Genomic DNA, 13,958 nt, shown 5'->3' with positions numbered 1-13,958 from the left:
CAGGAATGTGCTGGCATTACTAGCACATTGACTGCAGTCAGCAGGGTTAGAAGAATAAATGGTGTGAAGTCATAGCTAAAGGCCTCAAAATATCAGATGACAGGAAGTAATTTACTTTTTGGCTTTGGAGCCCAGTATTGGATTTATTTTTCTGCCCTATTGATTTCTCTCTGTAGATGTATCATAAAGTTCTTAGGAAGATGTTCTCAGTGCCACAGGCTCTAAGCATTCACTTTCAACTATTTCCTGCCCAGGATTAAATGGCTACAGGATGGGAGTCGAGGCCTGTTTGGAAAAGTGCCTAGTGATTGTGTCTACATCCTCATTGACACGTCTCACTCAATGAAGGGGAAACTGGACCTGGTGAAGAGCAAGGTTATCCAGCTCATACAGGTAAGATGGTGCTGTAGGGATCAGGCACCTGGGCACCTGTGCATCATGAGTACATCTTCACCAGTCATGACATGCAATGGTTATAAGAGATGCTCAGGCCAGCTTTGTACTTAGAAATCCACAGGAAAGCCACTTCAGAAAAAGGATCCTTTTTGCCAGTGAGAGTCATCCGTTCTTTGCAAGTAGATCTTGGGTCAGTGGGTCCTTCCTGTAATGTACAGGCTGCTAAGTGAATTTCTATGTCCATCGTCCCAGGTCTGCTCTATCCTGAAATCTGTGGCATGCACATGCATTCATTATTTTCCAGGTACTCTTCAGCTGGTCGTGTTTATTTTAAATTTCCAGTGAGTGTAGGGGATGCTGCATGTACTGGCCCCAGAACTTATGTGTGGGGGGAGGGCAGGCTGTTGGTCAGGAGCGTCTGGTCCTTATTCCACCTGTGCCACCTCTGAGTTGTGCAACCTGAAGCAGATTGCTAACACTCCCTGCCTCCTAGTTTCCACACCTATAAATGGGTGTCAGAGTACTGTCATGAGTTGGTGGTGTTCAAGTGAGTATGAACCATAGAAAACAATTGCAGGGTGTGTTTGACAAATACAAAACACAATTTTTAATTTGATGAACTTCTACTGGAGAAATATGGACTGATGGAAGGAAAGTAAACAAATCTGCAATGGCCTTGCCAAAAAGTTGTTGACCAAGTGATGACACTATTTTGGATTTCTTTTTTTATTTAAGCATGTTGCATTTAGTGTGCATATTCAGTATACCATTAATGTCAGTGTTAAAGAAAAATAATGTGATATTATATATATATATAAACTTATACATATATCTGATATATGTTCATACATATATACGTTTGTAAAGGTTTAATGTCCAAACTGTAAATTTTATTTAAACGCCTCTTGTACTCGATAAGATTTTTCTCTATTGAATGTAATTTTTAGCTGCTACAACTGAAAAGAGACATCATAGTGATTAAAATGTATCAAACAATGACCTGTCCTAATCCCTTCTCACACTTGAATGATTTTTATTGCTAAATAATAATTATCCCTTACAGGAACAGTTGAAACATAAAAGGAAATTCAATTTTGTGCAGTTTGATGCTCAAGCCAGTGCTTGGCAGGAAAAACTTGTTGAAATCAATGAGGAGAATCTGAAAGGGGCCCAGGCCTGGATTAGAGACATTAAGGTAAGAAGGAGTCTGGGTCTGGGAGAAGAACAGAGATCAGGATAGAAACGCTTAAGAAACTGCTTTGAACTCCATGGACGGCCATGGCTACACATAGACATTTGCTTTACTTACAAAGGTCATGTTAATCCAGTCTTTTTAGTCGATATCTAACATTTAGATAGGCTTCTATTGACAACACTGCCCTCAGCTCAAGTCTCAGTCCCTTTATGAAAACAAATTTCAAAATATAGGTTTTTACTTAAACAATTCATATTTATTTCTTCTGAGACTTCATGCTTGTTTCAAATGATATATTACAGCTATTTTAAAGAGTGGATTTTGCTCAAAAGTAATGAACTTGTGGAAATACACAGTATAATATGAGTGATTAGGGCTGAAAGCCAGGACAGAGATAGGGCAGCAGGATGTAATAAAAAGGTAAAATCACTTCTTCAGAGGTCTGTTTTACTTGGAGAACTTTATATCTACACAGACTACTAGGAAGAATTTCCCTTTCCTCAAGTTTTCTGTTGTCTTGAACTTACCTTCATTTTAAAAGTTCTTTTTTTAGAATCACATAGCATTCTACATATTTAAGATATACTAAAATTGAGACCAAGGACTGTTCTTAAAAAGTCAAATATGGATCATAAATAACTTTAAAATGATTCGTTGCCTGAATTAGAGTCCCAGATTTGACAGGAGCTACACGTGGCCATTAGTGGAGCTCCCTGGGTATGAACAAGCAGGGTTTGCACTATCACTGGGACGTTCTGGAGTTCCTTTGGGATTTTTTTTTTTTTAATGAGAGGAAGGGGACTTCCCTGGCGGTCCAGTGGTGAAGAATCCACCTGCCAAAGGGACATGGGTTCAATCCCTGATGCGGGAAGATCCCACTTGCTGTGGGGCACCTGATGCCCTGTGCCACAACCACTAAACCCAAGCTCTAGAGTCCATGATGCACAGCCAGAGAAGCCACTGCTCCGAGAAGCCTGTGCACCACAGCAGAGAACAGCCCCCACTCTCCACAGCTAGAGAAGGCCCATGCACAGCAACAGAGCAGCCTAAAATAAGTAAATGAATAAATTAAAATTTTTTCTTTCTAAAAAGAGAGGAGGGGCAATTTCCTGGTGGTCCAGTGGTTAAGACTCTGTTCTTTCACTGCCAAGGGCCTAGACTGGATCCCTGGGTAGGGAACTAAGATGCCACAAGCCATACACCACAACAAAAATAAAGTAATTTAAATAAATAACGGGAGGAGGAAATCTGTTCTATAAGGAATAATGTCTGTAACATTTTGTCCTAACCGGCCACCATATGCTGGAAAAGAGTATTAAATTCATTCTCAGCTTGTTAAACATCCAGGATTATCCATTGAAGTTTCTTTTATGACTCTAGGTAACAGGAAATATCTTAATTCAGAGCCTGCTAATTTAGAGTTTGTGATAACAGGATGTTATATATGTATTCTCATTGGATAAAAATGTTAGCAGTTTCCTCTTTATATAAAAATCACTAATGAATAGAATCAGTCTCATCTAAATGGCTAAAAATATGTCAGATCATTTTTTACACTGTGATTATGTTCTCTTCAAAAACCTTCACTGAAGTACCTTTGCTTGCTTGCTGAATGTGTAAAATTCATTTTCAAGAACACCAGATTCCACTGTTAGTCTTTGGACTGATTTGGTTCAGAAATCAACCAAGTCAGCTCAGGACACTACCCAGGTGTTCTGAATGTGCTGATATCACCGAGCTGTGGTCAGCTGGCATAGGTCAGAGAATTTATAAAATTTCAGTTAACCATATTTTTAAGTTCTAGAAGTTCCATTTGGTTCTCCTTCATGTCTTTTATTTTTTTCATGAGACTTTCTATTTCTTTGCTGATGTTTTTTAGTTTTCATTTGTTTTAAGATCGTTGGTCATTTCTAGTTGAAGCATTTTTTTTCACAGCTGCTCTAAAATCTTTATCAAATAATTCTAACATCTCTGTCTTCTTGCTGTTGCTATCATCTTTTTCATTTCAGGATGAGAGCTTCCTGGTTCTTGGTATGAAGGAGTGTTTATCAGCTGAATCCTAGACGTTTTTGTCTTATGTTTATGAGACTCTGGATATTATTCTAACCTCCTATTTAGTTGGCGCTGTCTGACACTGCTCTGTCAGGGATATAGTAGGTGGGCCCTGCCTCATACTTCCAGGTGCAGGCTGAAATTCAGGTTCCCCGTTGGAACTCTGTTGAAACCTGATGGGGAGGATTACCTTTTCACTGCTAAGTGGGAATGGACATCATTGAGCAGGGAGAACATGTCACAGTTGGTGGGGATGAAAGTCCCAGCTCACTACCTGGCTTTCTTATCTACCACACTGGCAGAGTGTTAGGTCATTTATTTATCCTACCTGATGTTATATGACCATCTTGGGTCCATGGAGTTATATCTGTCATTGTTTTGGGGAAATTCTCAACCATTATTTTTTCAAATATTTCTTCTACCCTCTTTTTCCCTTTTCTGCTTTGTTTCCAATTAAGCATGTATCAGACCATTTGCTCCACAGCTCTCTGATGCTCTTTTCTGTTTTGCTCTTTTTCCTCTTTGCATTTAAGTTTAGATAATTTATATTGCTCTATATTCATGTTCACTAATTCTTTCCTTGGCTATTTTGAACTTACAGTCATTCCTCTGTGTCTACAGGTTCCTCATTCATGGATTCAACCAACCCCAGATGGATTTTTTTTTTAATTCCAGAAAGTCTCAAAAAGCAAAACTCAAATGTGCTGTATACTGGCAACCATTTACATAACATTTAAACTGTATTAGATATTATATGTAATCTAGAGAAGATTTAAAATCACTGCAGATGGTGACTGCAGCCATGAAATTAAAAGAGCTTACTCCTTGGAAGGAAGGTCATGACCAACCTAGATAGCATATTTAAAAGCAGAGACATTACTTTGCCAACAAAGGTCCATCTGGTCAAAGCTATGGTTTTTGCAGTGGTCATGTATGGATGTGAGAGTTGGACTGAGAAGAAAGCTGAGCACCGAAAAATTGATGCTTTTGAACTGTGGTGTTGGAGAAGACTCTTGAGAGAGTCCCTTGGACTGCAAGGAGATCCAACCAGTTCATCCTAAAGGAGATCAGTCCTGGGTGTTCATTGGAAGAACTGATGCTGAAGCTGAAACTCTAATTCTTTGGCCACCTCATGCGAAGAGTTGACTCATTGGAAAAGACCCTGATGCTGGGAGGGATTGGGGGCAGGAGGAGAAGGGGACGACAGAGGATGAGATGGCTGGATGGCATCACCGACTCGATGGGCATGAGTTTGAGTAAACTCCGGGAGTTGGTGATGGACAGGGAGGCCTAGCGTGCTGCGATTCATGGGGTTGCAAAGAGTCGGACACGACTAAGTGACTGAACTGAACTGAATATACAACCTCCCATTTACTTTAAATCTTCTCTCAGTTCAGTTTAGTTCAGTCCAGTCGCTCAGTCGTGTCCGACTCTTTGCGACCCCATGAATCGCAGCACGCCAGGCCTCCCTGTCCATCACCAACTCCCGGAGTTTACTCAAACTCATGCCCATCAAGTTGGTGATGCCATCCAGCCATCTCATCCTCTGTCGTCCCCTTCTCCTCCTGCCCCAATCCCTCCCAGCATCAGGGTCCTTTCCAATGAGTCAACTCTTCGCATGAAGTGGCCAAAGTATTCCAGTTTCAGCTTCAGCATCAGTCCTTCCAATGAACACCCAGGACTGATCTCCTTTAGGATGGACTGGTTGGATCTCCTTGCAGTCCAAGGGACTCTCTCAAGAGTCTTCTCCAACACCACAGTTCAAAAGCATCAATTTTTCGGTGCTCAGCTTTCTTCACAGTCCAACTCTCACATCCATACATGACCACTGCAAAAACCATAGCTTTGACCAGATGGACCTTTGTTGGCAAAGTAATGTCTCTGCTTTTTAATATGCTATCTAGGTTGGTCATAACCTTCCTTCCAAGGAGTAAGCGCCTTTTAATTTCATGGCTGCAATCACAATCTGCAGTGATTTTGGAGCCCAAAAAAATAAAGTCTGACACTGTTTCCACTGTTTCCCCATCTATTTCCCATGAAGTGATGGGACCAGATGCCATGATCTTAGTTTTCTGAATGTTGAGCTTTAAGCCAACTTTTTCACTCTCCTCCTTCACTTTCATCAAGAGGCTTTTTAGTTCCTCTTCACTTTCTGCCATAAGGGTGGTGTCATCTGCATATCTGAGGTTACTGATATTTCTCCCGGCAATCTTGATTCCATTATATGCAAACACTATGTCATTTTATTTAACAGACTTGAGCATCTGCAGATTTTGGTATCTGTGGGAGAAAGGGTCCTGGACCAATTCCTGTTGATATATAGAGACAACTGCACTTTGAACTCTTTGAAAAATTTCTTCATATTCCTCTTCCATTTTTTGTTTGTTTATTTTTAAATTTATTTATTTTTATTTATTAGGCTGTGTCAGGTCTTATTGCAGCACACAGGATCTTCATTGCATCATGAATGCATGCGTTAATGCAGTCTTCATTGCATCAAGACCTTTGGTTGCAGTACACAGACTCCAGTTGTGATGTCTGGGCTGTGGAACACGCTGGCTCAATAGTTGTGCCTCAGGGGCTCAGCTGCTCCGTGCCATGTGGAATCTTGTTCCTCAACCAGGAATTGAACTTTCGTTCCCTGCATTGCAAGGTGGATTCTTAACCACTAGACCACCAGGGAAGTCCCCTTACTGTGTTTTTTATTATTAGCATTTCCATTCTGCTATTTCTTAAGGTTTCCATCTCTGCTGAAATTACCCACCTGGCCTTGAATGTTGTTCACCTTTGCCATTAGAAGTTTTAATGTTTGAATCACAGTGATTTTAAATTTTCTGTCAGATGGTTTCAGCATCTGTGTCACATCTGAGTTTGTTTCTGATGAGTACTTTTGTCTCTTGATAGTATGTTGTATGTTCTATTTAACATGCTTATTTTTTGCTGAAGCTGAATACATTGGCCAGGTGATATGAAGAGCCAACTCATTGGAAAAGACCCTGATACTGGGAAAGATTGAAGGCAGGAGAAGTGGGTGACAGAGATAGTTGGATGGCATCATTGACTCAATGGACAGCATCTGAGGAAACTCCAGGAGATAGTAAAGGACAGGGAAACCTAGAGTGCTTCAGTACATGGGATTGCAGTGTCAGACATGACTTAGCAATTGAACAATGAACAACAAATTTTTTGTTAAGAGCTGGACATCATTTGCAGTATATAGAGACTGAGATAAATATTTTTTATGCCTGGAAAAGAGCGTGCCTTTCTTTTGTGGGGTGGGTTAAATTAATCTAATTAAGAGTTGGACTGGATTTGAGGTTGGTCTGTTTGCACCATACCCCTCACATTATTGTAGTGACGCTTTGTGTTAGGGTGAGAGATGATGTACCAGAAGGTTGTCTGCTCCACCCTCAGCTTTTGATTTTTCCCTTCACACTGGGCTTCAGAGAGAAATTTTCTCTTGCAGGTTGCCTGTTAGTTGATGTTCCCAGGGGAGTAACAGGGATGGTGTTTTCTGAGTAAGCCTCAGTGTTAGTCGGGCCTGGTGTCCAGGAGTCCCAAGGATGTGGCTTTGTCAGTATCTCTGAGCCCAGAACGTAGCCCTGCTCCTTCCGCAGGTGTTAGGACTTCGTTGTTTCCTCTTCCATTCCCCAGCCTTCTTGGGTTTTGACCAGCACCCTGAGGATGACTATGTTCGTTACTGCCCTTTACCTCAAACACACACACAAAAGCTTTTGTTCTGTGGGGAGAGAGGGGACAGGGTCTCTGTGGATGTTCCTGTGTCACTGAATCTCTCCCACAGTTCTGCCCGATGAAGGAGATTTTCTCTAGGCTCTCTCAGTCTATCCTGTGACTACCCTGTGGGGCTTGTGGTGAAACAGTCTTCAAGAGAGCACTGATGCCAGGCTTCCCTGGCATTCCCCTGGTTAAGAATCTGCCTTGCAGTGCAGGAGATACCAGTTCGATTCCTGGTCCAGGAAGATCCCACATGCCACGGGGCAGCTAAGCCCATGCCCGATGACTCCTGAAGCCCATTCACCCCAGAGCCTGTGCACCCAGGAGGAGCTACCACAATGAGAATTCACTGCAGCTAGAGAAACCCGGCATGCAGCAGCAAAGACCCCACACAGCCGGGTGGGGGTAAACGAACAACATTGGTTAAATATTGAATAAATACAATTTTAAAAAGAAACAAAAGAGCACTGATGCCCCCATATTGTGGTCTCTTGCCAATATATACCCTCAGCTTCTGCCAGTTCACCAGCCATCCCAACCCAGCTCTCCTTCAGTGTCTGGCTGCATCCTGTCCCAGAAGCCAGGGCTTGCATCTCCCCTGACTTTCCAGATGCCCACCTCTCCCCAGATTTGGGGCCAGCTGGTTGCCCTGTGATCTGAGCCCTCTCATGAATGTAACAAAAGTCACATACTTGCTGTTTGTCTGGCTCTTTTTTATTATGGAGTGACAGTTCTCTCCATCCCTGGACAGAGCTGCAGGAATTTTACAGTTTTACAGCTTCCTGTATCTCCAGATTGCTCATGACACCACACTTGTGTTTGCTGAATATTGGGTGTCATGAATCAATCCTGGTTGAAAATAAACATGGTCCCCACCCGGGTGTATTCAGGCTGCGTGTTTAAGCTGTGCTGACAGCTGAATGAACAGTAACTGAGTTAGTGCCTTCCACAGAAACACACAAAGATAAAATTGAATTAAGAGCTCTGTCATCAGGATAGGAAATCCATTGTCCCAGCTTCTAGCTCTCCTGGGACTATCTGCATAGACGCTTTTATGATACATCCAAGGATTTGACTTCTTGGAATTCCTGGGCTGAAATTATTATCTCAGTATAATTTAAATTTATCTTTTATTTCACAAATACCTTCTTTTATTTTTGGAGGCAGAGAATAAATAACACTTGTTTGTGAGATCTTTTTTTGAGATTGAAGTATACACTTGGTATGTGTGTCTCTCTCTCTTTTCTGTAGATTGGAAGTTCCACAAACACCCTGAGTGCCCTGCAAATTGCTTTTGCTGATGAGGAAACACAAGTAATCTACCTTTTGACAGATGGGAGACCTGATCAGGTACTTATCAAAGTTGGGAAGAAAGACAGTCTCACTAATCCCCTGAAAGTGAAAGCTGAGAGTGAGAATTGGGAGACCTTTTTCACTGCCACCAAAAAGCTGTTGACAGATGCTTGCTTAACTTAGGGACCCAGAAGTGAGGTAAAACACACATCCACATTGAGAAATTCCTTTGTCTACTACAACACTGAGGAAAATTTATGTGACACTGAGTGTTGTCTGGTTAATTTGAGGCACTCCCGTAGGCCTGGAGACCAACCCCATGAAAGGAAATGTCTGCCTTCCATGGAAGACTGGTTTATATTTTATTATAAACTAAGAGCAAGGAAATCTTTTTGATTTTTTTCCTTTGGGGACACTGAATCTAAACATGTCACTGCACAATGTCCTTGGTTTTACCCCTAATTTTAACTTAGTAATCGTTTAAACAAAAGCATGCCTTTCTGGTGAAATGTTCTTTGTTTTGTTTAGCCTGACTGGAAAATATTTGAAAAGTTTTAGTGGAGTCTGTTCATCTTCTTTTGAGCTTTGTGAATGAAAGACTAATGCTCTGGGCATTAAATAAATATACGGATGTGCAGGCCAGTACAATGTAAATTAACCGCTGAAGTGAATTAGTATCAACTTGTTTCCTTCATTGTGAAGTGTCTGCATGTGAAGACTGCTAGGCAAATATAGTAAAATATCCTGTGTCAAACAGTCCAGGGCTTAAATACTAAAGCAACCAGATTTTACTGCAGCATCAGATTTGTGGCCAAGAAATTGTATATAAAGTGAAATTTTATTTGGGATGATTTTCCTATCAATTTCACTGTATTTTCTACTCAAAGGCAGTTTACTGTGCTTTGTTTATGTTCCTTGTCTGGTGCCAAGGTGTGAGACTACAAAGATGAATAATGTCCTGCTCTAGGGGAGCTTACATGTTGGAGGGTGTACTAGTCTGTACAGTGAATTCTGATGCTATACAGGGAGTAGGGTTGCCTAGGCTACGAATTGAATGGGAGCACAGTGATGAATTCTGCTGTACAAGATGGAAAGAAGACCAGGCAAGCATCCACTGAGAAGGGCATGCTTTAGCTGTGTCTGAAAGGAAGATAAGGAGTTTTTTTAAACAGAGGAGATTGCTGGCATCCTGGGCAGAAGGAACAGAGGTGTAAAAGTATGTGGGCTGCTCAGGGTGACAACCCGAGAGCAACAGCAGTGATAGAAGAGTGTCAGGGCCGAGTGTCTGAGGTTAAGTTGGGAGAGACTGTGAAGGTCCTTGAGTGTCACATGGAAAAGGTGGTCTTTACCTCACTGGGTACTCTCAGGGGAGCAGAAAGTCCCATCCACCTATATGTTATAAATATGCCTCAGTAGAGCCAGGGAAATACTAGATCTTGATGAGAGCTCGTGAGGTCCCACCTCAGGGAGGAGCAGCAGAAATTTGGAAGGAGAAACCCGTCAGAGATGAGATCATAGGAGTAGCATCAAAGGACTTGGTGGCCAGTTTGTGAGTAGGAGGTGAGGGGCTGGGAGAAGACCAAGAGAGCAAGGGGTCAAGATGACTGATTTCATTTGTCTAGTAATTGTTATTAACTGACTGACATCTAAAGAAGATGAAGACTTAGGGGTTGCCAGTGGAGGAAGCTGAGCTTGAGCCACCTGGATTTCATGGCTGTCCAAACCCATATAAATATGGGACTGGCGTTTGGAGAAGGTGTAGGTTGGAGATTCTGATGTGCAAGTCATCTGGACAAGGAGTCTTTTTCTTTTTAATAAATGCTAACTGATTTTATTGCAATTTAGAAAATATAGGTAGGCATATAATCATAAGGAAGAATAAGAAGTAAGTATAAGTAGTTCATAATTCAATTTTCTGCCCTTTCTCATCTAATATGTGCCAGTTTTCCAAGTCATGAGATATTTTTCTGAAACATCATTCTCAATGACTGCATCATATTAAGTTATATAGATTTAATAAAACTACCTTCTGATTTAATTTTTGCATAGTAGTACATTAACATGGTACATATTACAAAGGTATAAAAGGATATGTAGAGAAAATTCTCCCTCCCACCTCCTGTTCATCACCTAAGAGGCAATGTAGATTACTAGTTTCTTTATTTTCTTTGAGAGATAGTTTGTTATGCAAACAGATAAATGTTTATATATATTTCCTTTTTAAAATATATAGACGGTAACATATTACATGGGCTTCCCAGGTGGAGTTAGTGGTAAAGAACCTGCCTGCCAATGCAGCAGATGCCAGAGACACAGATTTGATCCCTGGGTCAGGAAGATCCCTGGAGGAGAGCATGGCGACCCACTCCAGTACTCTTGCCTGGAGAATCCCATGGACAGAGGAGGCTGGTGAGCTACAGTCCATAGGGTTGCAAAGAGTTGGAAACAACTGAAATGACTTAGCACACCTGCACGCAGCATATTACACACACAATTCTAAACCTTTATTAATAAAACAGAGGACTTCCCTGGAAGTCCAGTAGTTAAGACTTTGCCTTCCAATGCAGGGAGACTGAGTTTGATCCCTGGTTAGGGAACTAAGATACCACATACCTTAGGGTTTGGCCAAATTTTTTTTTGTAAATAAATAAATAAAACAATATACCTCAGAGATCACTTAATATCATCTCATAAAGAGCTTCCTCATTTTTTAATAGCTGCTTACTATTCCATCACACAGCTACTTAGTCATGTCTCCTGGAGATGAACATTTAGGTTATTTCAATCTTTCTATTCAAGGTTGCAAAAGTAACTGTGCACATATATCATTTTGCACCTGTATGAGTGTATCTGTAGCATAAATTCTGAGAAGTGTTCTCAGTAAAAAGATATATATTTTGATAGATCCCGCCATATAGCCCTTGAAGAGGATTTGCCAAGTAACACTATACCAACAATGTGTTAAGAAGGATGGTTAGACTGGAGTTCATCACAGACTTATGAGGATCTGGGATCTCCCAAAACTGTATTTAAATTGGAATCTCCAAAAAGTATATTTAAATTATATTTAAATACATTTCTCTGGAGAGAAGGTAAGTAGCTTTCCCTGGATTCTCAGAGGGTCTGTGGTCCAGTTAAAGATGAGAAACTAGGGATGTGGATGAGCTGGAATTAGGAATATATAAATTACTAAAATAGTGATTTATAAACTGTCATTCAGGCATTTCATATTCGTCTCTGCACTTTCCCCACATGCAGTCTATTTAGTTTGTATTGCCCCTCAGATTCTCTCAAAAAAGTAAATGGATATTTGATATTCATGTTCTATGTAGAGGACATTAAAATGTAGTACTCAATCTCTATTTGTTTTTTAATTTTCACTGACTGTGTAGGACCTGAATAGGTAAGACCAATGTTATTATTCCCAGTACTCAGCAGAATTTTCTACTTGGAAGAACACACAGAGATGCTATTCGGGATTCAGTTCCATGGACATCACCGTACTGCTTGTTTATTAAATGTCCAGGGCAGAATTATATGGAAGCCAAGTCTTTAATCAAGTTCAAAGGGTTCTAGTAATACTAGTTTTCATTAACCTGGGACCACTAGGTGTCCTTTGCTGAGTATCTATAGGGGTGAGTGGACACTGTGGGGCCTCTGCTAAAGAAGCCCAGCACATTTGGCTGTGATTGTTTGGGGATTTCTTTGAAGTTAGGGCCTCAATCTCACAAAAATTGAGAAAATGGACGTGAGGAAGTTAACTGCATCATTTTAAACAAAAACAGATGCATAATAAGGACCCACGTGGGGTATATGAGAGGCAGGGGCAGAGGAAGGCACAGGGGACTCCCCCTGTACAAACAAACCTCCTTCAGACCATGAGAGAACCATTCCTGCCTTTCTTGTCACCCCAAGTTGACCTTTGTGGTGAAAGGGACATCTGGCCACACACCTGTTTAGATTCAGGGACAAGGCACCAGGGCGAATGTCTCAGGTTAGGGATCTCATCTTAGGGACCAACAGGGCCTCTGAAGGGAATTGACTAAGGAGTCATATGGGCATTACGCAGGGAGCGACCTCCACATTCAAAGCCCTTCCATCTGAGCTACTGCAGTAGCTCCACTTAGCATCTGAGAAGAGTCAGGGTGAGTCAGGCTGCAGGGAAAGAAGGTTTTCTTCAACTACTGAGTCTTCTTGTCAAAGCTGTGAGGACACCCACCAGCAGAGGAGAATCCTTGGGGACTGCGGGTGGGGGGCAGGAGGACAGGAATGCTGTCTTCCCTGGCAGAGATCGAGCTCCTTCTGCAGTTAAGATGCAGCCCTGCCCTCTGCCTAGCTCTCTACCACCTCGCTGGGCTCTGGAACCTCGTGCCAGTTTAGCAAACATTACCTGGGACTGCGTGTGGGTTGGGGGCTCACAACAATACATGTAGCAGACTTTCTCATGCTTGTGGTCTCTTGGGCTGTCAGGATTGATGGAAATAAATAGCTTTAAAGCCAGAGACCCGGGTTAGAGCTCATCACCTGCACTGCCCATCTGAATGACCTTGGGCAAATGTCCCCAAAGTGAGTTTCCTCATCCATGACTTGGAGCTAATACTCCCTCCTTACAGGGTTGCTATGATTTTCTTGTGAATGCATTCCATGGATATTTCCTGAACACTTTTTATGAGCCAGGTATTGTTATCAATCTAGGATACGGTGGAGAGCAAGACAAACCAGGCGACTGTCTTCAGCAAAGCTTCTGTTTTATGGGGAGATAGATAGTGAGCAACACAAAGCTTTTCAGGCTTCCCAGGTAGCACTAGTGGTAAAGAACCCACCTGCCACTGCTGGAGACATAAGAGATGCAGACTCAGTCCCTGAGTTGGGAAGATCCCCTAGAGGAGGGCATGGCAACCCACTCCACAGAGGAGCCTGGCGGGCTACAGTCCGTGGGGTCACAGAGTCGGACATGACTGAAGTGACTTAGCATGTAGACAGTGAGTAAATAAATTTATATGTCAGGTAACATATGAAAATGAAAATGCTACCCACAATGTCAACACTAAATCAACATTAATGTCCTTTCCCAAATATCTCAGCTGGAAGTCAATATATTGTTGTTGTTTAGTTGCTAAGTCATGTCCAACTCTTTTGCAACCCTATAAGCTACAGCCTACCAGACTCTGTCCATGGGATTCTCTAAGCAAGAATACTGGATGGGTTGTCATTTCCTTTCCCAGGGCATCTTCCTCACCCAGGGATTGAACCCTCATCTCCTGCTTGGCAGGCAGATTCTTTAGCA

The 13,958-nt window shown here is 41.8% G+C and overlaps 1 protein-coding gene across 2 annotated transcripts in view; it reads left to right on the top strand.

The window, feature by feature from the left end:
- VWA3B (von Willebrand factor A domain containing 3B) overlaps nt 1-13,958 on the top strand; it is a 180,087-nt gene that overhangs the window by 77,724 nt on the left and 88,405 nt on the right. For both annotated transcript variants that reach the window (XM_065927450.1, XM_065927449.1), the window contains exons 11-13: nt 255-393; nt 1,460-1,591; nt 8,630-8,728. In XM_065927450.1, coding sequence (XP_065783522.1) covers nt 255-393; nt 1,460-1,591; nt 8,630-8,728 — 370 coding nt within the window. The remainder of the gene's footprint in view (nt 1-254; nt 394-1,459; nt 1,592-8,629; nt 8,729-13,958) is intronic.

This window comes from Muntiacus reevesi, chromosome 3 (genome assembly GCF_963930625.1).
Source record: "Muntiacus reevesi chromosome 3, mMunRee1.1, whole genome shotgun sequence".
In the NCBI taxonomy this organism is placed as follows: domain Eukaryota; kingdom Metazoa; phylum Chordata; class Mammalia; order Artiodactyla; family Cervidae; genus Muntiacus; species Muntiacus reevesi.
Note: the sequence above shows the minus strand (reverse complement) of the source record. Positions and strands in the feature narration are given on the sequence as shown.